Raw genomic sequence first — 24,262 nt, forward strand, 5'->3', positions numbered from 1 at the left:
CCCATAAATCATCCCAGTCCAGTTATTTTTAAAAAAGATTTTATTTGAGAGTGTGAGCTAGAGAGAGCATGAGCAGGGGGAAGCCAGGGGGCAGAGGGAAATGCAGGCTCCCTGCAGAGCAGGGAGCCCTCCCGTTGGCTGATCCTAGGACCCCAGGATTGTGATGCAGATGCTTAACCTCCTGAGCCATCCAGGTGCCCCCCCCACCCCCAGTCCCATTTAAAAGCTAATCCGGGAGCCCCTTTTCAGTGGCCAAAGCGCCTAGTGGAGCAGGGCTCAGGTAACTTGTGCCCGTGTTGGTAACATTCTAATTCCAGCTCACAGGTCATCCTCAAAGTCCTCACCAGTTTTAAAGAGGTCACACAGCCGCACAAGTGGGGGCTCCTGCCCTCCTGTGACCAAGGGTCTACCCTTTGCCAGAGGACCAGTGTCCCAGGGCTGTTTGGGGGTCTTTAGGCAGGGCCTCTGGGAACTGGACAGGAGTGTGGGGGGTGCCCAGGGAAGCTTGGGTGTACTGCAGGGCCTGCTGGGGCACCCTTTGCTCACGGTCTGGGCCCAGAGGGTCCCCTGCTCAGCCAGTGCTGCCCTGGCTGGCCTAGGGTTTTTGGGCAGGGTTCCTGGGAGCCCTGTGTCCACATGGGGGCCATTTCCAGGCAGAAGAAATTGTTCGGACTTGGAAGATACGGCCCTGACCTGTGGGGCTGGGGCTGGACGTGGAGGACGCTCCCTGGTGCCCCTGTTCTGGTGACTGCCATCTTCTCTGACCTTCCCTGCCAGGCCAGCATGGTCCTGCAATGGAAACAAGAGACCATGTCCTGTGTTGACAGAAGGCTGCCCACGCGTGCACCACTGCTTCCACCTTTCCATCGGCATCCTCACACTTTCCTCTCAGTTCTGCCTACGCCCTGGTTCTCAGGCTCGCAGGCTAGGGATCTGCTTTCACTGGGTGGTTTAGCAAAGCAGGGCAAGTGATTGTTCTTACCTCAACTCCTCTGCCAGGTTCCACGACCAGGAATCAGGAGTGTGAAAGCAATGACTGGCCGGACAGTGCCCCCTATCCAAGGCTAGTGTGGAAGAGGCCTGTGGTCAGTTGGTACAGATGAGAGGACCATCAGCTCTGCCCCTGACCTGCTGCGACCTCACTGAACTACTATGCAGCCTGAGTTTGTCACTTTCAAAAGAAACTATGCCGATGGGAGCATTCCCCATGATGACCAGTTCAAATGTTAACCTAGGGCCCACACATCAATAACTGTCATTATTCCAGCCCTTGGACATTCAGGGCCACATAGCTAGTTGGTGGCAACATCAAAGGTTGACCTTTGCACTATTGCTCAAGTTGGCCAGGCTGGCTGGCGCCCAGCAGAGATCAATCCTCTGCCTTAGTGCCCTGGCTCCTGTGACAGACTAAAGCAGACCTGCATTCTGTGGCCTTACAGTACAGTGGGGTCTGCTGGGTTTGGAGCCTCCAGAAGGAGCAGAAATGTGGGTAAGTTGGTGGAGGTGTAGGGTAGAGGGATCCCAAGCTTACCTCGTACCATGGACACACCAAGGCAGCAACTCCATGTACTATAACTAGCTGAGAATGCTGCGAAGCATGGTAGGACAGACTCCACAGCTGCTTGTAGCAAGGTCACATCAAAAAGGGTAGGAGTCATGGAGGGGCAGTTGGGAACCAAACCCCTAGAGTAGCCACAAACAAGAGGGCCCTCACCAGCTCAGAGGAGCCAGGGGGATCGGACCCCACACTCAGCATGGCCATGAGGGCCTGTATGGGGAAGACAAGTCCCTAGATCACATCTGGCTTTGAAAATCCGAGGCTTGCCACAGCTGGAGGGGGACAGGAAACCAAGTCTCTGCCCTTGAAGAGCCAACGTGCTAAATAACTCGGCCCAACATAGCACAGAAATAGGTCTGAAAAAAGCAGCTGGTATATATGTGAAGATTTACTAATTTTACAATGTGTGCTGGAGGAGCAGGGAGCTGCAGATTTCTCCTGGAAGAAAAGTGCTGGCGGGCACCATTATATCTGCCCTCCTTATGGCTCCATATGGTGTAGCACTGTGTGCCTTTTTTTTTTTTTTTTTTAAGATTTTATTTATTTATTCACGAGAGACACAAAGAAAGAGGCAAAGGGAGAAGTGGGTTCCATGCAGGGAGCCTGATGTGGGACTTGATCCCAGCACCCTGGGATCACACCCCGAGTAAAAGGCAGACACTCAACCGCTGAGCCACCCAGGTATCCCAGCACTGTGTGCTTTGCGCCAGCCTTCCCCTGTGGTCATCTTCCACCCAACCTACCTGCCTCAGGGGGCATGCCTCCAAAGCAGCTCCTGCCCTGGGGATGGGGGGGGGGGGCACAGAGACTATCCCACATACCTGGTCTGGCCTCTTGGCTAGCTATGTAGAGAGCAGGCCTGGCGCTCTAGTGTACCTACAGTTGTTGCAGTGGCTAACTGGACAGCCAGGCCAGGGCCTGGCCCTGCTCATAAGTATCCATGGCGGTTGCAGCTAGGCCTCTCAAAAGTGCAAGAAGCAAATCATGCCCCCATATATCTGCAGCAAGTGATGTGGGTGACTGCAGCCAGCCCCACCTGCACACATGCCCATAGCATCTGCAACTCTGTCACGACAGAGGGGCACACAGCTCACACAGGACACTCATAGAACCATCCCATGCTTCTTCTGCTGACAGGGATTGTGTTCTAGGGCAGCTTAGGAATAAAGCCACTATTTTCAAGAGCAGGAGACCTAGCTGACCTACCTAATACATAGAAACCAAATTAGACAAAATGAGACAAAGGACTATATCCCAAATGAAAGAACATGACAAAACCACAAGAGAAAGGTGAACAAAATGGAAATAAGGGATATGCTGGATAAACAGCCAAAGGAATGGCGGCAAGTAAAGAGATGCTTGCCAAATTTATGAGATGTGGGTGAACTGGGTGAGAAAGTCAACAAAGATAAAAATGATAAAGAGAAATACACTAGAGGGAGTCGGCAGCAGATCAGAGGATGTGGAAGAGCCAATGAGCGACCTGGAAGACAGGGTAATGAAAGCAACCACCATGAACAGAAAAAAAGAATAATAAAAATGAGACTAGGTTAGAGGACCTCTAAGATCTCAGCAAGCTTTATCACATTCACATTATACAAGTCTCAAAAGGACAAGGGTGATGGGGCAGAAAACTTATCCGAAAAAACAATAGCTAAAAGTCCCTAACCTGGAAAGGAGACAGATCTCTAGGACCAGGAAGCACTAAGAGCCCCAAACAGATGATCCCACACTAGACAAATAAGATGGCAAAATCAAAGAGAAAATCTTAAAAGCAACCAGAGAAAGCAAACATACATAGAAGGGAAACCTACTAAGGTTATATGCTGATTTTCAGCAGAGACTTTACAAGGCAGAAGAAAGTGGAATGACACGTTCCAAGTGCTGAAAGGAAAAACCCACAGCCAAGAATTTTCTACGTGGTAAAGTCATCATTCAGAGTGAAGAAGAGCTAAAGAGTTTCCCAGACAAAATTCAAAGGAGTTCATCACAACCAAATCAACTGTAACGAGACAAAGTCATGACATGATAAAAGGATCAGTCCAACAAAAGGATATAAGAATTGTAGATCTCTATGCACCCAATATAGGAGGAGCACCTACACACATAAAGCAAATATTAGCAGACCTAGAGGAAAAAGTTGATGGTAATACAGTAATTTTGGGGCCTTTAACACCTCATTTACATCAATAGATTATGTCCACACAGAAAATAAGGAAATGGTGGCTTTCAAGGACAAATTAAACCAGATATACTTAGCAGATTTATAGAGTATTCCATCCAAGAAAAGCAGAATACACATTCTTTTCAAGTATACATGGAACTCTCTCCAGGATAGATCACATGTTAGGCTACAAAACAAGTCAATAAATTTAAGAAGATTGATATCATATTAAACATCTTTTCCAACCACAACCATATGAAACAAATCAATTACAAGAAAAAAACTGGGGGCACCTGTGTGGCTCCGTGGTTGAACGTTTGCCTTTGGCTAGGGCATGATCCCAGGGTCCTGGGATCAAGTCCTGTGTCAGGATCCCTGCGGGGAGCCTGCTTCTCCCTCTGCCTGTCTCTCTCATAATAAATAAAAATCTTAAAAAAACAAAACAAAAAGCTGGAAAAAACAAAAACACATGGAGGCTAACAACCAATAGGTCAACCAAGAAATCAAAGAGGAAATATAAAAATACATGGAGAAATGAAAAACACAACAGTCCAAAATCTTTGGGATGCTGGAAAAGCAGTTTTAAGAGGGGAGTTTATTGCAATATAGCCCTCCTCAAAAACAATAAAAATCTCAGGGGTGCCTGGCTGGCTCAGTTGGGTAAGTGTCTGGCTTCAGCTCAGGTCATGATCCCAGGGTCTCAAGATGGAGCCCCATGTCAGGCTCCCTACTCAGTGGATAGTCTGCTTCTTCCTCTCCCTCTGCCCCTTACCCTGCACATGTTCTCTTTCTCTCTCTAATAGCTAAATATTAAATGCTGCAAAAGTGAAAGCTGTTCTTCTAAGACCTCAGGAATAAGACAAGTATGTCCATTCTCACTACTTTTATTCAACATAGTACTGGAAGTCCTACCACAGCAATCAGACAAGGAAAAGAAATAAAAGGCATCCAAATTGGTAAGGAAGAAGTAAAACTGTCATGATTTGCAGGTGACATATTTTATATAGAAAATCCTGAAGACTCCACCCAAAATTATTAGAATAAATGAATTCAGTAAAGTTAATAAATGAATATATAGAAATCTGCGGTGTTTCTATATACTAATAATAGCAGAAATAAAAATTAAGAAAACAAACTCATTTATGACTGCATCAAAAAGAAAAAATACTTAGGAATAAATTTAGCCAGAGGTGAAAGGCTTATACTCTGAAAAGTGTAAGACACTGACTGATGAAAGAAACTGAAGATGACACAAACACATGGAAAGATAAACCAAGCTCATGGACTGGAAGAATCAATACTGTAAAATGTCCATACTACCCTAAGCAATCTATGAAATTCAATGCAATCCACGTGAAAATGCCAATACTATTTTTAACAAAACTAAAACAAATAATCCTTAAATTTGTATCGAATCCAAAAGACCCTGAATAGCAAAAGCAAAATTGAGAAAGAAAAAACCTGGAGATTTAACAATCCCAGATTTCAAGATATACTACAAAGGTACTGTAATCAAAACAGTATGGTACTAGCACAAAAACAGACATACAGATCAATGGAACATAATAGAAAATCCAGAAATAAACCCATAATTATATGATCAGATAATCAAGGACATAGGAGGCAAGAATATACAATGTGGAAAAGACAGTCTCTTCAATGAAAAGTGGTGGGAAAACTGGGCCATTTTCTTAACAGTACGAAAAAATAAACTCAAAATGGATTAAAGACCTAAATGTGAAATCTGAAACCATAAAACACCTAAAAGAAAACATAGGCAGTAAAGTGATGGACATTGGTGTTAGCAATATATTTATGGTTATGTCTCCTCAGGAAAGGGAAAAAAAGCAAAAATAAAATACTGGGAGTATATAAAAATAAAAAGCTTTTTGCACAGTGAAGGAAGACATTAACAAAATGAAAAGGCAACATATTGAATGGAAGAAGATAGTTACAAATGATGTATCTGAAAAAAGGGTTAATATCCTTAACATACAAAGAATTTATAATACAACTCAACACTAGGGATGCCTGGGTAGCTCAGCAGTTGAGCATCTGCCTTTGGCTCAGGGTGTGATCCTGGGCTCCTGGGATCGAGTCCTGCGTTGGGCTCCCCACAGAGAGCCTACTTCTCCCTCTGCCTATGTCTCTGCCTTTCTTTCTGTGTCTCTCATGAATAAATAAAATCTTAAAAAAAAATACAACACTAAATTCCCAAATAACCCAATTAAAAAATGGGCAGAGAACCCAAACAGATATTTTTCCAAAGAAGACCTACAGATGGCTAACAGACACATGAAAAGATGCTCAACACCATTCATCATCAGGGAAATACAAATCAAAACCATGATTTGCTATCATCTCACACCTATCAGAATGGTTAGTATCAAAAAACACAAGATATGGGATCCCTGGGTGGCGCAGTGGTTTAGCGCCTGCCTTTGGCCCAGGGCGTGATCCTGGAGACCCGGGATCGAATCCCACGTCGGCTCCCGGTGCATGGAGCCTGCTTCTCCCTCTGCCTGTGTCTCTGCCTCTCTCTCTCTCACTGTGTGCCTATCATAAGTAAATAAAAATTAAAAAAACAAAAAACAAAAAAAAAACCCCACAAGATATAACAAGTATTGGGGAAGATGTGGAGAAAAGGGAACTCTTGTGTGTTGTTGGTGGAAATGTAAATTGGGGCAATCACTGTGGAAAACTATGGAATTTCCTCAAAAAATTAAAAATAGAAATACCATATGATCCAGTAATTTCATTACTGGGTATTTATTCAAAGAAAGCAAAAACACCAATTTGATGTTTTTTTGTTGTTGTTGTTTTGTTTTTTAATGACAGACAGAGAGAGAGAGGCAGAGTCACAGGCAGAGGGAGAAGCAGGCTCCCTGCAGGGAGCCCGACATGGGATTTGATCCTGAGTCTCCAGGATCACATCCCGGGGCCGAAGGCAGCACCAAACCGCTGGGCCACTGGGGCTGCCCAAAAACACCAATTTGAAAAGATATATGCATTCTTATGTATACTGCAGCATTATTTACAATAATCCTAATATGGAAGCAGCCCAAGTGGCCACCAATAGGTGAATGGAAAAAGACAATGTGGTATATATCAACATAAGAGTAGCAACATATATGCTACTCAGCCATAACAAAGAACTCATAAATAGAACTGGTAGTTGCCCAAAGGGAAGGGGCTGAAGGGATGGGCAAGATAGGTGAAGGAGATTAAGAGGTAGAAACTTCCAGTGATAAGTCAAGGAGATGAAGACTATAGCATAGGGAATACAGTCAATAATACTGTAATAACGTAGGCTGACAGATGATGACTGCCACGGTGAGCACTGATGTATATACTGAATTGTCCGAACCACCATGTTGTGACCTGAAACTAACATACCATTGTAGGTCAGACACCAGACTTCAATAATAAAAAGAACAAGAGCTGATTCTAGGTGAAGACAGTGCTTCAGTGCAAAAGAACATGCCTGGGTAAGTGAAGACGAAGATGGGAACAGTTGCTCAGAAGTCAAGGGCAGGTCCCTTGTGGGACAGTCTGGCAAAGACCCTTCACTCCACGTTGAGGGACGAGAATGGTCCTGACTCAGAAAAGCCCTACTGGTCAACCTTGGTTGATTCCAAGGCAGCAAGCTGTCCTTTTGACCAGGAGCTCCTATGACTGAGATTGGGCATGGCAGAGAAATAAATGGTCAGGCCAGAGAAAGGAACTGGCTTAAGTCAGAGCAGACAAAACACTCGGGTATTAAACAAGTCTGTGTGTTCAATGGTTACTGGGACCAGAAAAGAAACGCTATCCTCAGTCACTGACCTTCTGGGGCTCCAAGGTAACCTCAGAGTCACTCACGTTCTGGACATCTGGGCTGTGTGAAGGCTGGACTGTGCTCTGGCTCCATTTCCTGGTGGAGAGAAAGCACTGTCAAGAATCCAGTGCTATCACCAACAGGGTCCCAATGCTGACGCCTGGAGTGACCACCCAGCACAAGTAGGGACCTCGTCCTCCCATACAGCTCCCCCCACGTGGCTGCTCAGCTTCTGCTCCACTGCCAATAGCAGGCTGCCCCACAACCTCCAAGGCAGTCTGTTTCTCTGCTCCATAGTCTGTAGTTGCTACAAAGTTCTTATTTTGCATTGGAATCTACCTCCCAGTGTCCCTTGCCCTATAGGAGCCATCTTGGGTCTAGCTAAGGCAATGTCTTAGAAGGCTCACTGAAATGCAGAGAAAGCCTAGGGAAGAGACTTATAAAAGGTCAGGCTTTCCTGCTGTAGGCTAAAGCTCACAGAATCATAAGCTACTCTGGCCACACTTCACTTTGTCAACTCTGCCCCTAAAGTACACTCTTTCTTGAGGTCAGTGCAGTCACAATTAAGTGAACACCACCAAGGTGCCCATGCTGGCGTTCCACCCAACCCTCCTCTCTGGATGGCAGCACCTGGTGCGCAGCAAGGCCAAGGAGGGCTTGGTGGTGATGGTACCTGCCAGCTAGTGCCATGCAGGCTTCTTCTGTGCTGCTGACTGCTAGGGCTGCTCATCACTGCCCCCATCGTGGGTCACTGTGGGTATGGGGTGATGGCTGCTGGATTAGTGACTTGTTTGGCACCTTTTTCTAGGCAGGCCTGTGTTGAAGGGAGGGTCTGGCGTCTCTGTCCCGGACAAAGACTGTCTCTTCAAACACACTCCTTCTTCCATTCCCAGTTCTTTTGAGTCTCTTTCCAGATACTTCAGCCAGTGGTTCTCTGAGGACTGAGGTTTTTCCTACAGGATTGGGAAGTAAGTTTATTCTCAGGACCCTCACCTACCCTGTCACCAGGAAAGGCATTTTGCTGGAAGGCAATGGGGAGATGGATGTCCTGAGGCACCACTGGGGACCTGGCACACTGGCACAGGTCCTGGGAAAGCCACAGGGCACAACTCATCAAGGAACTTTACAAATGTCCATGCTCCCTGACCTACGGCTTCCAAATGAAGACAAAGGCACAAAGATGCTTGTCAAGGTGATATAAATCTTAGCACATACTTACCGTAGCAAAAATCTGGAAATGATCTACATGCCAAGTCATCATGGAATAAATATTTATACACTACTATATCTTGTATATATAGCACATCACTGAAAATTCTATAGCAACAGAAGACCAGCAGGAGTGCAAACTCTAGGATGCAAACCAGGGGTTTTTGTAATGATGAAGCTGTAAAATTAAGTCCCTAAGTGGACAAGACTGGAAGTACAGAACCAAATATGTGAAAGCTGCTGTGTTAAAGTGGTGTATGAACAATGCTCCCATTTATAATACAAATATGAGGGGCGAGCAGAGGGAGGACGTTGCCAGTGTGATTCTGTGAGCAGAGGCGGGCTCTGTCCCCAGGTGGGCAGGGAGCCTCGGACAGCTGTTCCCACGCCCCCGCCCCTGGCAGGACACAGTGTTCCATGTACCCAGCACCCTGGATGTACCAATGGTGTCACCTCCTCAGTCACCCAGGCTCTTCTCCTGCCTACCCAACGCTGAGCATCTACTTTACTATGCACTGGGGCATAGCTGGATGCGAGCCCTGCTGGGAGGCTTGGGTTGAGAAAGGGAACACGAATGGTAGGTCTGCAGCAGCAGCATCTTTTCACTATCAGAGGTGTGCCCTAGGTGTGACAGGGAGTATTGGTACACATGGCTGTGTCCACCCTTATGACAGGGGTGGGTTTACTCCCTCCTCTGTTCGCTATAGCTCCAAGCCAAGTGTCTGTTATCGATAGCATTTGTTCAACAAAAGACCAGCAAATGAATAAATGGACCACCCCCCACCCCCACCGTGACACTCACCTGCACACTCTCATGCTCAGCATCCCCAGGCCCTGCATTTTCCTCATCAACATTTACAGGCTCTTCCAGAAACCTTAGTGAAAGAATGTATGTATGTCCTTAGTGAAATGACCAGGGGGATGAAGAGCAAGGAGATGGAGCAGCAAGATGTAAATACTTGATACCAAAGACTGCTCTAGGGGATCTTAGGATCTTATTTCTGTTGTTCTGATGTAATTTGGTGATCTTCCAGCAGCTCACAAGGGCCTGGGCAGGGGGACCGTTTGTTCTCCAGATTTAGGCAAGTCAAACCAGCGTTTGCATCCTGGCTTTGCCATTGACTGGCTGTCATTGTCAGTGTGACTTTCGGTTCATCACTGTACCCCAGTTCCCCTCATCCACAAGTGGGGACAATATGGCAGGGGTGACTATGAAGATGAAAGAGACAACATGCGTGCATGTGCCTTGTCGAGAGCCTGGGGTACAGACAGAGTAACGTCAGGGGAAGCCTCATAGCACAGAGTCCCTCCCATCAGCAGTAGAGATGTCTCCACCGCACAGAATTATACAAGTCTTTATAGTTCTACCTCGACCCTTACGAGAGAGGAGGCATTCTGTGTGACATAGTGACTTCCACCAGCCCTCCAGGGGAAGTAGGGCTCTTTCACCACATAAAGAGTGGGGATGCCAGGGCCTCCAGGACCTCTAATAGGACTGAATGGCTGTGAGAATACTTACTGTGCAAGAGTTGGAGGTTAGAGCAAAGCCAAGTCTACCTTTTGTCAGGATGGTTACATCACACTGTCATATGGGAACTCCTTCTAGTGAGCTACCCAATGTGGGTATCTATACTTCAATTTCTTCATTGATCAATGGTCCTCACAGGATGATTATAAAGATGCAGTGAGAGCATGCATGTACACCTACTCAGCCATGTGGCTGGTGATCCAGCATTCATATCGTGTCTTAGCAGCTACTGGCCAGAGCTCTGCTCACCTTTCGAATTCAGGAACTCATCAATAACGAACAGCTCTCAACAGTCCAAAGATACCATTCTGTCTTCTTGCTTTAATGATACCACTGGGCAGTTGGGCATCTGCTGTTCCTTTGTAGGTGCTCGCTCTCTCTCTCTCTCTCCAGCTACTTTTCAGCTCTTTTGTCTTTCGTGTTCTGTGATTTCATTATGTTGCTCTAAGGACAGATTTCTTTTTTAATCTTAAAATTAACTTAAGGTATGACATACCTTAAAATTTAAGTGTCTACTTAGATGAGCTTTGATAAATTATATCTTTGAAACTATCATCCAATCAAGATATAGGGACGCCTGGGTAGCTCAGCGGTTAAGTGCCTGCCTTTGGCCCAGGATCGAGTCCCATGTCGGGTTCCCTACATGCAGCCTGTTTCTGCGTCTGCCTCTGCCTCTCTCTCTGTTGTCTCTCATGAATAAATAAATAAAATCTTTATTTGATTTTAAAATCTTTATTTTATTTATTCATGAGAGACAAAGAGTGAGTGAGAGAGAGAGAGAGAGAGAGAGAGAAGAGGCAGATACACAAGCAGAGGAAGAAGCAAGCTCCATGTAGGGAACCCAACATGGGACTTGATCCCAGGTCTCTAGGAACAGGCCCTGGGCTGAAGGCAGTGCTAAACCGCTGAGCCACCCCGGCTGCCCAACAAATAAAATCTTAAAAAAAAAAAAAAAGATTATAGAAAAAAAAATTTAATTCAGATATAATGGATAAGATATGGAAAAATTTCATCATGCCCAAAAGTTCTCATGTGTCTTTATTTTTTTTTTAAAGATTCCTCTATTCATGAGAGACACCAAGAGAGAGGCAGAGACATATGCAGACGGAAAAGCAGGCTCACTGCAATGAACCTGATGTGGGACTCGATCCCAGGACTCCAGGATCACAACCTGAGCCAAAGGCGGATGCTCAACCACTGAGCCACCCAGGCGCCCTCATGTGTCTTTAGAGGCAATTCTCTCCCCCAGAAAACTACTGATCCCTACAGCACTTAGTCTTTTGTGTTGGGCTTTTCTCACTTAGCAATGGTTTTGAGATTTGCCCGTGTTGTTTTGAATGTTGTAGTGTTCCATTGCATGAACATACCACAATCTGGTTATCCATTCACCTTCTGATTTATCTGTGTAGCCTTTTACCAATATCACATTGTCTTCAATTACTGCAGCATTCTAGATCTTGAAATCAGGCTGTAGAAGTCCCCCAGCTTTGTTCTTTTCAAAATTGTCTCGGTAATTCTAGGCATTAGTATTTCTATATAAATTTTAGGGTCAGTTTGTCAATTTCTACAGAAAAAAAAAAAGCCCATTGGAATTGATTTGGATTAGGTTGTCTCTACCAATTTAGGATAAACTGAAATCTTCATGATACTGAGTTTTCCAATCCAGGAACATGTTACATGTCTTCATTAATATAGATCTTCTTTAATTTCTCTCAGCAATGTTTTGTAGTTTTTACTGAATAGATCTTGCACATTTTTTGTTATATTTATCCCTAAGTAACTGTTCTTTTTTTTTTTTATAAATTTTTAAAAAATTTTTATTTATTTATGATAGTCACAGAGAGAGAGAGAGAGGCAGAGACACAGGCAGAGGGAGAAGCAGGCTCCATGCACCGAGAGCCCGATGTGGGATTCGATCCCGGGTCTCCAGGATCGCGCCCTGGGCCAAAGGCAGGCGCCAAACCGCTGTGCCACCCAGGGATCCCGTAAGTAACTGTTCTAAATGGTATAATTAAAAAGTTTAATTATGGGCTCTAATTTTCTTAATATTTAATATTTTATTTGGGGGGATTTTATTTTTTTAGATTTTATTTGAGAGAGCATGCATGCAAGAGTGGGAGGACGGAGGGATCCCTGGGTGCCTCAGTGGCTTAGCTCCTGCCTTTGGCCCAGGGCGTGATCCTGGAGTCCCAGGATCGAGTCCTGCGTTGGGCTCCCGGCATGGAGCCTGCTTCTCCCTCTGCCTGTGTCTCTGCCTCTCTCTATATCATAAATAAATAAAATCTTAAAAAAAAGAAAAAGAGTTGGGGGAATGGGCAGAAGGAAATGGGGAGGGGTTGAGGGAGAGGGGAGGGAGAAGCAGACTCCCTGCTGAGCATGGAGCCTTACACAGAGCTCAATCTCAGGACCCAGAGATCATGACCTGAGCCAAAGTAAGACACTTAACTGAGTCACCTAGGCACCCCTGTATGTTGACTTTGTATCCTTGTGATCTTGATAAAATATTAGTTCTAGTAGCATTTATATAGATTCGTTAGGATTTCCTATATATACAACCATGTTGTATATGATCAGGTCGTGATCCTGGAGTCCCGGGATCGAGTCCCACGTCGGGCTTCCTGCAGGGAGCCTGCTTCTCCCTCTGCCTGTGTCTCTGCCTCTCATGAATGAATAAATAAAATCTTTTATTTTATTTTTTTAAATCTTTAAAAAAACAAAACAAAACAAAAAAAACATGTTGTTTCCAAGTAAAATAATGACCTGGGATGCTTGGGTGGCTCATTGGTTGAGCGTATGCCTTTAGCTCAGGGTGTGATCCTGGGGTCCTGGAATCAAGTCCTGCATTGGGATCCTCACAGGGAGGCTTCTCCCTCTGCCTGTGTCTCTGACTTTCTCTGTGTCTCTCGTGAATGAATATATAAAATCTTTAAAAAAAAAAAAGAATGACTTTATCCGGTTTGAGATTTACTGTTTCCTAAATCCAAGAATGTAAGTGTTTGATTCTGGAAAATGCTCTAATCTTTTCACATATCGCCTCTGCCCCACTTTTCTTATTCTCTGTTGCTGGAACTATCCCCTGTAGCTTTCATGTTTTTCAACTCACGTTTTTCCACCTTTTTATTTGTGTTGCATTGTGAATGAACACTTTCTTCAGATTTATCTTCCATTTCACTGATTCTCTCTTCAGCTACAGTTAATGCTTAACCTGTCCACTGAAATTTTAATTTCAATGATTCTACTTTTAATTTCTACAAACTCCTTTTGGTTCTTTTTCAAACCTAGTCATTTTTTAAAAGATTTTATTTATTTATTCATGAGAGACACAGATTGAGAGAGAGAGAGGCAGAGACACAGGCAGAGAAGCAGGCTCCATGAGGGAGCCCGATGTGGGACTTGATCCCAGGGCTCTGGGATCACGCCCTGGCCAAGGACAGACGCTCAAACCACTGAGCCAACCAGGTGTCCCTCTACTTAGTCATTTTTAAAAGTCCCTGGCTTCCTTTTTTTTTTTCCTTTGTACTTTCTACCCCCAACATGCCGCTTGAACTCACAACCCTGAGATGAAGAGTTGCATGCTCTACCAACTAAGCCAGCTAGGTGGCCTGAACTACTTTGCTTCTTATATTATCAATCTTGCCTTTTATTTCATTAAATATATTAAATACACATTACGTATTCTGAAGTCTGTGTGTCTCACTTTCTCATCTGTTGTTTCTGTTGTCTTTTGCTCATGGTGACATGAATGTGTAATGATTTTTAACTCTGAGTATATGCTCCTTAGAACTTTATCTGTGGAAATTCTTTCAGGACTGTGTTGAAGATGTATGCTCCAGAGGAATTGCATTTACCTTTGCTTCCTTGAGCAGTTTAAAAATAAATTCCCAGTCTGAGGCTTTTCACACAGTGCATGTAAAAGGCTGAAAAGCCATGTGACAGCTTTCTTGTGTTTATAAAATCCTAGAGAGGATTTTATTGGCTGTATTCTTCAGCCAATACAAAGGTCAAGAGCAGGCTCCCTGCTGCAGACAGGGTGCATTTGATCATTCATTGAAGGTATAGTATTTTGGGGACACAGCTTTATATGGTGGTCTCCTACTGACCCCCCTCCCCGCCATGCTGAACAGGCCCTAGGCCTTGTCTTTGTCTCTTGCACCCCTCCCAGGGTCTAAGTGGAAGCTCCAGAGCACCTGGATTCATTACATCAGCAGCTCAGGTACTTACTCTCTGGATTTTGGCTTTTGCTTTATTTTTAACTTCTGATATTTTGTTTACTTCCCTATCATCTCATCAGTGTACTCCAAATACTACAGTTAGTATTTTTAGTTATTGTCAGAGGGAAGATTGTTCAGAGTAAATAATCACTGTATGGAAATCTAAGGGTTTTTTTTCCCATCTTCTACTTCCACTAACCACTCAAGATGAACACAGGCCAAGATAAGATGCGTTTCTCAAACAACTATACCTGACTGATATCTCTGAAATCTGTCCCTGCAGCAGATTTAATTTTTGGACATGGCATCTACAGTCAGCACCAGAGCCCTCACCATAAGTCTGAAAAACAAAAGAATACTAAGTTTAGAAAGCACTGACAGAATGTTGAGAAACAAATCCATTAGTGACATACCTTAGGAAGGGAAAAGCTATACGTTACAAGGCAGAAATCCTAATGACTGAGCACTGCTTCTGGAGTAATTTATTTATAGTCTCAGGAACAAATATTTCTGGTTTATCTGGCGACTATCCTTCTAGCATTGAGAACTCTACATATCAAAGACAAACTCAGTCCCAAACCCCACACTAAATGGTTAATAAACATGAATAAGAAATTTGGAAGGGCACTTGGGTGGCTCATTGGCTGAACATCTGCCCTTGGCTCAGGTCGTGATCCTGGGGTCCTGGGACTGAGTCTTGCATCCGTCTCCCCACAGGGAGTCTGCTTCTCCCTCTGCCTATGTCTTTGCCTCTCTGTGTCTCTCATGAATAAATAAATAAAATCTTAAATTTTTTTTTGGAAGAGAAGCTACACGAACCACCAATTGATATTCACTGATAATCAAAGCAACATAAAATAAAAGTACTTTTTTTTTTCCACTTAGCAGTCACCCATTTGTTTCACAATATTTATTTAGCACCTCTTATGTGCCAGGGCCATGGACTAGTTAAGGACAATAAGGGGAGTAGACAAAAATCACTGTCATCATGGAGTGTACATTCTAGTGAGAGGAGACAGACAATAAATGTATAAATTGACTATGTGGCCATTAGGTGATGGAAGTACCATCAAGGAAAATAAGGCAATGAAAGGGTAGCGTGGAGACAGAATAGACAATTTTATATAAGGTGTTCAGGAACAGATCACTAAGGTGATGCCTGGGCACAAACTAGGAAAATATGAGGGCAGAAGCCATGAAGATACCTAGGGGAAAGCATTTGGCAGAAGTAATGAAATGGACACAAGAGCAAGGACCCTGAGCCTGGCATTTTTGAGGAACATGGCTAGAGCTGAGTGGTCTGGGGGAAAACAACAGGAGATGAGGTTTGAGTGTAGTCCCTACCACAGGCAAAGTCAGCCTCATGGGCATGAGACCTGTTCTGTTATGGCCATGCTGAAAACATTTTTTGGTTTTATTTTTGAAATTCTTATTTTTGAACTTGTGTAAGTGAAGTCTGATGGGACAAAGGATCATGTCTGTAAGCAGAGAAATACACAATATACGTGTCCTCTGTTCCTTACCACACCATTTGCATCACATGCTTGATGATCCAGGGGCACAGGATTCCAGTTGACTCACAACAAACACGTGGGAGTGTACACAGAGAGTCCGAGTGTAGATGCTGTTTGCCATCTACATCTGAGTATGTGGAGGCACCCACAGGCTGAGATGCCAGGCTTCCACTGGAACAAGAACTTGCTTCAGATGCAGAAGGCAAGGGTGTTCTAAATAAACATACACAACCAACCAAGGAACCCTATCATATCTTTTTTATTCCTGTTACTTGCCTAGAACAGCTGATCACTTCTGCTAAAAATGATGACATGGAAGGAAAGGGCAAGACAGAGACTTTCCTTTCCCTTAGTCCTTCCTTATGCATCAGGAAACTGATGGGGGAGCATGGGGCTGGGGGAAAATGTGTGCATATCAATAAGTAGAGTAAAAACAGCTGAGTTAATTTTGTGTAGCATTTCCAGTGGTAAGAATGAAATATGTAGGCATATATGAGCTCCAAAACACAACCTGGGTAATTTGGATGATCCTGCACATACAGTAAATGCTCTTATGTTATTCTGCATATGGACTAAACACTTTGCATTTTAAACTGGTGTTGTAGGATATCAATGGCAAAATTAATGCTAATAAACTTAAAATATTAGTTTTTCTTTACTTAGGAAGACATTCAACAGTAAATAAACTCATTATTGGGCAGCCCGGGTGGCTCAGCGGTTTAGCGCCGCCTTCGGCCCAGGGCCTGATCCTGGAGACCCAGGATCGAGACCCATGTCGGGCTCCCTGCATGGAGCCTGCTTCTCCCTCTGCCTGTGTCTCTGCCTCTCTCTCTCTCTTTCTCTGTGTCTCTCATGAATGAATACATAAAATTAAAAAATAAACACATTATGAAAAGTCAAGAGAATCCAGGAAAGAAAGGAAAAGCTTAATATTTTAGTACCTTTTACAGCTCTGCTTTTGAACAAGGGGCCTCACATTTTCCTTTTGTACCAGGCACTGTACGTGGCCCTGTAAGACTACGGATTTTGCTCTAACCTGGAAGGTTGGGGAGACTGACTTGGCCCAACACATGTTTTAGTAGGACATTTGGGCCACAGCACTGAGGGCAGACTATACCGCAGCAACAGGGGGGCTGGGCTGGCAGGAGTTTGCTGCAAACAGTGGTGTGGCTCAGACCACTGTAGTGACAAGTGGTCAGTCTGGGTCCATCCTCAAAGGGGAGCTGACAAGATCTGCTGATGGACAAGATGAAGAGTATTAGAAAAAAAAAAAAAAAAAAAGAGGAGTCATGGATGACTTCCAGGTTTTTTTTAGTCCAAACAACTAACCAGGGACTTGGCACACAGGAGATGAGGATGACTGTGGGAGAGCAGGTGCGTAGGGCCTTCTGTTTGGAAAGATGGATTCTGGATGACTATCAGAGAACCAGGAGAGAGCTGAATGGGCAGATCTGAGGTCTGAGACAGATACCCCAGAGCTGTGAGACGATCTCCTCTTGGATCACTAAGGAGAGGTCAACAAACTTGTATCACTGGAGCAGAGGCCAACAAACTGAATACCAGAGCATTCTCACGTTTAGAAGCTGGGGAGATGGGAAAAAGCTAGCACAGAGGACTGAAACACAGCAGAAAGACAGCAGGAGAACCAGAGTGGGATGACTGGAAGTCTGAGTGAACACAATGTTTTGAGGAGGACATGACAAACTGTGACAGATGCCACCAACAGGTCAAGCCGCTGGGGGACTGAGAATTCACCGTGGATTTTAGCAAATGGAGATCACTGCTCACTTCGACAGGAGTCATTTTACTGGACTGCAGGGAATAAAGTCCAGCTGGGGCAAGTTCAAATTAGAATGGGAGAGAACTGAAGACTGCAACGGCAAAGCTTTGTAAGGCGTTGATCTGGCATAAATGGCTGAGTGTACGCGCGCCAGCGAGGGAGGGACCAGACCACTGCTGAATGCTCAAATCATTCTCCCCTCATCTGGGCACAAACTGGACTAAGTTTTCTGGTTTTCCTTGCAATTCTTTCTAGTGGGATGGGAGCCACTTCTAGGCCTGACCCCTAAAAGCCTCCTGGGTAGTTCCTTCATGTTCTTGCCCTTCAGTGGCTGTAGGGACCAGGCCTCTGGGACTTAACAGAACCTCAAGATGAAGGGTGCCTGGGTCCCTGAATGACCACACCCAGGATGTCTGCCCTGTTGATTTTAATCCCTTCCAGGACCATTACAAGAGCAAGAGAGACAATTTCTATTGTGTTAGGCTACACCATTTTGTTGTCTATTTGTCACTGTGGCCTAGTCTACCATAAGCCATGCCCCACTGCACATGCATGGAGGCGCTGAGACGAATGCAGGGCCTCCTCAAGGAGAATTTAGAAATATAAGCTGACATGGAAAATGAGTAGCAGTCACCATCTCACAAGCCAGCTCCTTGTCTTCGGAGACCCAATCTTGGGGTGGGCCTCAGCAGCTCTACTGCTGACCAATGACCCGATCCTATTCCGACCAATCCAGTTGGCTGGACCAGATGTGGACATCTGGGTCAACTGAGCCAATCAGATCGCTTCCCCCAGTTTATTAATTGGGATTCAGCTATTCTAGTTGGCTTGAAGTGAGAGTCTGTGGTCGGTGGGTGGAGTAGGTTACTGTAAGCTATCTGGGGAGAGAGAGGAAGGGGAGGAAAAAATGATATTTGCATTGTCCACAGCTTTGCGGACCTTCAAGGGCTCAGGGATTTTCATCCTCCCTTGCTTTCCCCAAGATACCCCATTACTTTGCCAGTACTTTTTTTTTTTTTCCCTGAAACCGTTCTGAAGTGTCTTTTTTCTACTTGCAATCAAAAGAATCTTCGTTAAAAGACATCCTTTGAAATAGCAACTTAACTTCAAGGAAATCACTGGTCAAGTGAAGAGCTTTTGTAAGAACCCTCATTGCAGAGTTGTTCATAACAATGAAAACAAAAATCAACCTAAGTGCCAGTCACTGTGGGATTGATCATTTCCTGATTCAATAAATATTCACTGAGCGATCACTTACTATGCCAGGCACATGATATGTGCAGAGGGCGGATCAGTAAACAAAACAGGCAGAGCTTTTGCTCTCATGGCACTTCCATGAGATAAGCAACACTCATGTAAACACACTCGAATATGATTATATATATTTTTAAAAGATTTTATTTATTTATTCATAGAGATGCAGAGAGAGAGAGAGAGAGAGAGAGGGGGGGGGGGGGGCAGGGACACAGGCAGAGGGAGAAGCAGGCTCCATGCAGAGAGCCTGACGTGGGACTCGATCCAGGGTCTCCAGGATCACGCCCTGGGCTGTAGGTGGCGCTAAACCGCTGCGCCACCGGGGCTGCCCCTCGAATATGATTATCTAAATCAGGGCAGTGAGGAGAGCAAGGGGAAGCCCCAACAAGGAGCACAAAGGCCATAAGGGTGCAGCATGTCTAGACTATTTCAAGATCTGAAAGCAAAGGCCTCATGGCCGAAGGCAGAAAACAGGCAGCTGAAGCGGGAGAGGTGGCATGGGGGGGGCCAGAGAAGGTGAACAAGGGGCTCAATAAGGCAAAGAGTGCAGACAGGCTGTGCTATGAAAGACATGAGGTGGAGCAATAGGTATCCATATGAAAAGAATCTAAGTGGCCTAAATAAGAGCGTTTATCCTTTATCCCGAGCTTCCTTCAGTCCTTAGGTTCTCTCTTGAACATCTCCTGATGACCTCCACTTCCTGAGCTTCCCTTGTCCTCAAACTGCACGCATGGACATGCACCCAGCCAGTTGGGTCTGACTGCCCAGTCATCTTCTTACAGGCCCTGCATTTTCCTTGCCATTTGCTCAGTCTAGGTTTTTTTTTTTTTTTTTTTTTTAAGATTTACTTATTTATTTGAGAACACAAGCAGAGTGAGAGGGAGAGAGAGAAGCAGACTCTCCACCCAGCACAGAACCCCACTTGGGGCTCAACCCCAGGACCCCAGATCATGACCTAAGCCAAAGGCAGATGCTTAATTGACTGAGCTACCCAGGCGCCCTGTTCAATCTAGTTCTAATTGCCCTGTGTGTGTGCATCAGTTTCTCTTCCACATGTACAGATCTGTGAAGGCGAGAATGACAAAGCTTTGCCGCCCTTCTTTCTCCTATGCCTGCACACAGAAAGTACTCAGTAAAAACTTGCTGACTGAATAAGCAAAGGAAGGTAAATTTCCATCCATTTTACTCCTTGAAGGAAGAGGAACCTAGGAGTAGATGTTCTTGATCTAGTGAACTTGGTCCCAATACTGGAATGCTGGGACTCCACAGAAACATGCTTTTCTGCAGGGCTGGGTTTACCTCCCCCCCCGCCCCCTCGCTTTCTGGCTTGGCTACTAGATGCCCTGTTTCTCAGGACTCACCTGCAAAAATGACTGCTTCTCTCCACAAGCTTTGCATGTCCACTTGAGACTCTTTTTCTCCTACAATGGAATCCCAGAAATTTGGCTTAATTCTTTAAAACAGGTAGAAATGAATAAAAACTAATGATTTCAAAAGATCAAGGGAAAAGAATAAAATTCTAAAAACAAACAAACATATATGTATAAAAAGCTAATGGATTATAAAGGTGGCATTTTAGGAGTGAGGAAAAAACAGACTATGTAATAAATGGTGCTGGGAAAACTAGCTATCCATATGAAACAAAATCAAGCAGATCTCTGCTACTTCCACATTTTAATTTCAATTCTTGAGAAATCTAAGTGAGTTCTCTCTTAACATGATAAAATACCTTATATTCAGCTCTAAAACTGGAAAGTCACTGCCAGTATGCCTATGAAAATCAAGAACAAGCCAAAAAGCCCCACTATAGTTGACCATTGTTATTTTTCTGCTAATGGAATTGGAAAAGAAAAAGTAGTAAGAGGTATGAAAACTGGAGAGGAGGGAAAAATTGTTATAGATTTTTTTAACCTGAGAACTCAAGAAAATCAAATGAAAAACTACTAAAAACATTAAGACAATCTAATATAGTGAGGTTGAGTACAAAGTTAATATAGCTTCAAAAGTTAACAGAGCCCGGGGATCCGTGGGTGGCGCAGCGGTTTGGCGCCTGCCTTTGGCCCAGGGCGTGATCCTGGAGACCCGGGATCGAATCCCACATCAGGCTCCCGGTGCATGGAGCCTGCTTCTCCCTCCGCCTGTGTCTCTGCCCCTCTCTCTCTCTCTGTGACTATCATAAATAAATAAAAAAAAAAAAAAAAAAAAAAAAAAGTTAACAGAGCCCGGATGCCTGGGTGGCTCAGTGGTTAAACGTCTGCCTTCGGCTCAGGGTGTGATCCTGGAGCCCTGGGCTCTGAGTCCCGCATCGGGCTCCCTGCATGGAGCCTGCTTCTCCCTCTGCCTATGTCTCTGCCTCTTTCTCTGTCTCTCGTGAATAAGTAAATCAAATCTTTAAAAAAAAAAAAAAAAGTTAACAGTCTTTATGTAAGTATCTAGTCAGAAAAGGTAATGGAAGAGTCCATTTATAATACCAACAAAGAAAATGTTATCACGGGGCACCAAAGTCCCTTGAAAAAATGGAATGAAGTAGCATGCTTAACATCAAAAAGATTCCTAGGCTGATTTATAAAAATTAATATGAGTATGATCCTAATACAAAAACCATCAGGTTTTTTTGAAGTACCCCAAAGGTTTCTAAGGAAGCCAAGCAGTACCAAATACAAATTTATTTAGACATATCCTACAATTCAGCAATTCTAATTCTCTAGTCTCTCTCTTCAAACACCATAAAAATACTCCTTTCTATGGGTACCTCTACAAGGAGGAAATGCACGTTAAAGAAAAAAATAGGTCTGGAAGGACACACAGTAACTGGCTAGCTCTAGGGGTCTGGAGATAGTAAGAAATAACAGGATCTTTGCAATCAGACAGCCCTGGGCCTGCCATTTATTAGATAGACCCCAGGATTTCTATATTTTCATCTCTGTAAAATGAGGATGATAGATACCTAGTCCAGAGATTGTTGAAACTAAATGGGATGTGTGAAATTGTCACCTCTGCAACTACTGTTAACTCTTTTCTCCCTTTAGGTTCAAATCACTTTTCCTAGTTGAAATAACTGTGAGAGTATGCACATTATGTATGTGTAATAATTTAAAAATGGAAATGACTTCCATTTAATCTCAACTCCTAAAATGCAGTCCAAAAAGTGAAGTAAAAACGATTTCTGAGCCCCCCAAAGAGCCCTTGGGGTCTCAGCAGGTGGACGGGTGCATACTCAGCATCCGACTTCTAAACATTCACTTTGAACAAGTTTGATGTTATCCTTTTTCTGGGCACAGCAGGTAAGAGGGGAAAGAGAGAACTGTCAGGACATACACTTGATGGCAGTGTTGGGTGACATCAAGGACTAAGGTGAGATACCATCCAGGACAAGACAGGCTAAGTGACATCCCTTATCTTGCATCTCCAAAGTCAGGGAAGCAAAACGTTTTAGAATTTCTGAGGACCGTGTTTCAAAAACTTCACTCTTGGGTTGTTCACCATTTGGGGAACAGGCATGAGTCCCTCCTCATACGATGGAGACACTGCAGAGCAAAAGGGTGACAGCAAGGCATGCCCAGTTGTGCCTCAGTTTGAAAACTGTCATCTCTGGCGCCTGGGTGGCTCAGGCCATGACCCTGGGGTCCTGGGATCCAGCCCTATATCAGGTTCCCTGCCAGGCTAGGAGTCTGCCTCTCCCTCCTGCTTCTTGTGCTCTCCCTCTCTCTTTCTCTCAAGTAAATAAATACAATCTAACAACAACAACAAACAAACCAAGGGACACCTGGGTGGCTCCGTGGTTGAGCATCTGCCTTTGGCTCAGGTCATGATCCCGGGGTCCTGGGATCGAATCCCACATCGGGCTCCCCACAGGGAACCTGCTTCTCCCTCTGCCTGCGTCTCTGTCTCTCTCTGATGTAGCTTTCATGAATAAGCAAATAAAATCTTTAAAAACAAACAAACAAACAAACAAGACAATAACCCTGTCATCTCCCCAGTAGTTAAATTAAGAAAGAGCCACTTTGGGGTAGGCTATCCTCGACGAGCTTTCTCCAACTAGCTCCAAGAAGTCACGAGGCCGCCTCCGCAGAAACCATTACCCCTGGTTTCTACGAATCTTATAACCACGTCAAAAACATTAAAAACAACAACAAAAAGACAAACAACAACAACAACAGTAAAACGTTACGAAGAGATACCAGAACCCAGTCCTCAGAGCCAGTCATGGAGCCCGGCGTCAGGGAGGCCCAGTACCGCACCGCGGGGCAAGGCCCTCCAACTCCCGCCCGCCATTGCCGCGCCCGGAGGGGGAGCCCGTGCCCACACCACCTGGTGTGCTTGGAAGAGGCGACAGCTGAAGCACCGCAGCACCCTGGCCCGCTGAGCGCGCGACATTGCGGCCGCCGCCGCCGTCGCTCAAACGCCCCGTCCTCCCGGCGGCCCCCGCGCAGCCTCCCGCCCGCGCGCAGGGTCCTCTAGACCCCGCCGTCTCGCGTGCGCGTGCGCCCTGCGCTTGGGCCCGCCCCCCCCCGCCCCCACGGAAGCGTTCGGGCCTCTCTAGCTCGTGGAGCGCCTCGGCGGTCGGCCGCGGGGTCGCTGACTGCGGGGCGCCGGCCCTCGGTCTGCCGCCGGGTCGGTCGTTTGGGGGCTTGCGTCAGCCTCGCCACCCACGTGCTGTGTGGGCGCGGGCCGGCTCCCGTTTCCTCCTAAAGCCCGATTCCGCGCTGGGGCTGGCTGGGACGTTGAGCTTGCCAGGGCGGCGCCCCAGCTGCCGCTGCGGGTTCGGTCTTGCGCGGAAGACAGCGGGAGGGCGCCGCCCCGGCCCGGCCCGCCCCGCCCCCTGGCGCCCGCGGGTGCGGTGTGCAGGACCTCCGGGCCGCGGCGGCCAGGGGACCTGTGGGCCTGAGCGCCGAGGGCTGCGGACCCCGGGACCCCGGGAGGGATTCCCAGAGAGCGAGGGGGAACTAGCCCCTGCTGCAGCCCGGAGGCGGGTCGCGGGACCCTAACCCGGCCCGCCCGCACCTCCCAGTGCCGAGAACATAAGCCACACTGTTAGCGTTATAACACCCGGTGGGGGGAGAGGGGCCCTTGCTACCGGACTCAGTAGCAGGGTAAACTGGAAAGACCGTTACGGAAAACGATCTGGCAATGACCCTTACGCTGAGAAAATGACTCCCCCAACTTAGGATTTATGTGCCAGTGTTCACCGACCCATAACAGGAGAATGGAAATAGACACGCCCCAG

General features: G+C 45.6%; 1 protein-coding gene across 1 annotated transcript; it reads right to left on the bottom strand.

The window, feature by feature from the left end:
• Window positions 1-82: 82 nt before the first annotated feature.
• On the bottom strand, window positions 83-23,964 carry LOC121494450 (MRN complex interacting protein). Its single transcript, XM_041760906.1, has 7 exons — window positions 23,689-23,964; window positions 20,397-20,456; window positions 14,821-14,827; window positions 9,551-9,623; window positions 8,338-8,492; window positions 7,548-7,635; window positions 83-789 (listed from the first exon to the last, which is right to left on the bottom strand). The coding sequence occupies exons 2-7, from the start codon at window positions 20,431-20,433 to the stop codon at window positions 319-321; spliced, it is 831 nt and encodes a 276-aa protein (XP_041616840.1). The 5' UTR covers window positions 20,434-20,456; window positions 23,689-23,964; the 3' UTR covers window positions 83-318.
• Between the last annotated feature and the right edge of the window lie 298 nt (window positions 23,965-24,262).

The sequence above is a fragment of the Vulpes lagopus genome, chromosome 7 (genome assembly GCF_018345385.1).
Source record: "Vulpes lagopus strain Blue_001 chromosome 7, ASM1834538v1, whole genome shotgun sequence".
Classification (NCBI taxonomy): Eukaryota; Metazoa; Chordata; class Mammalia; order Carnivora; family Canidae; genus Vulpes; species Vulpes lagopus.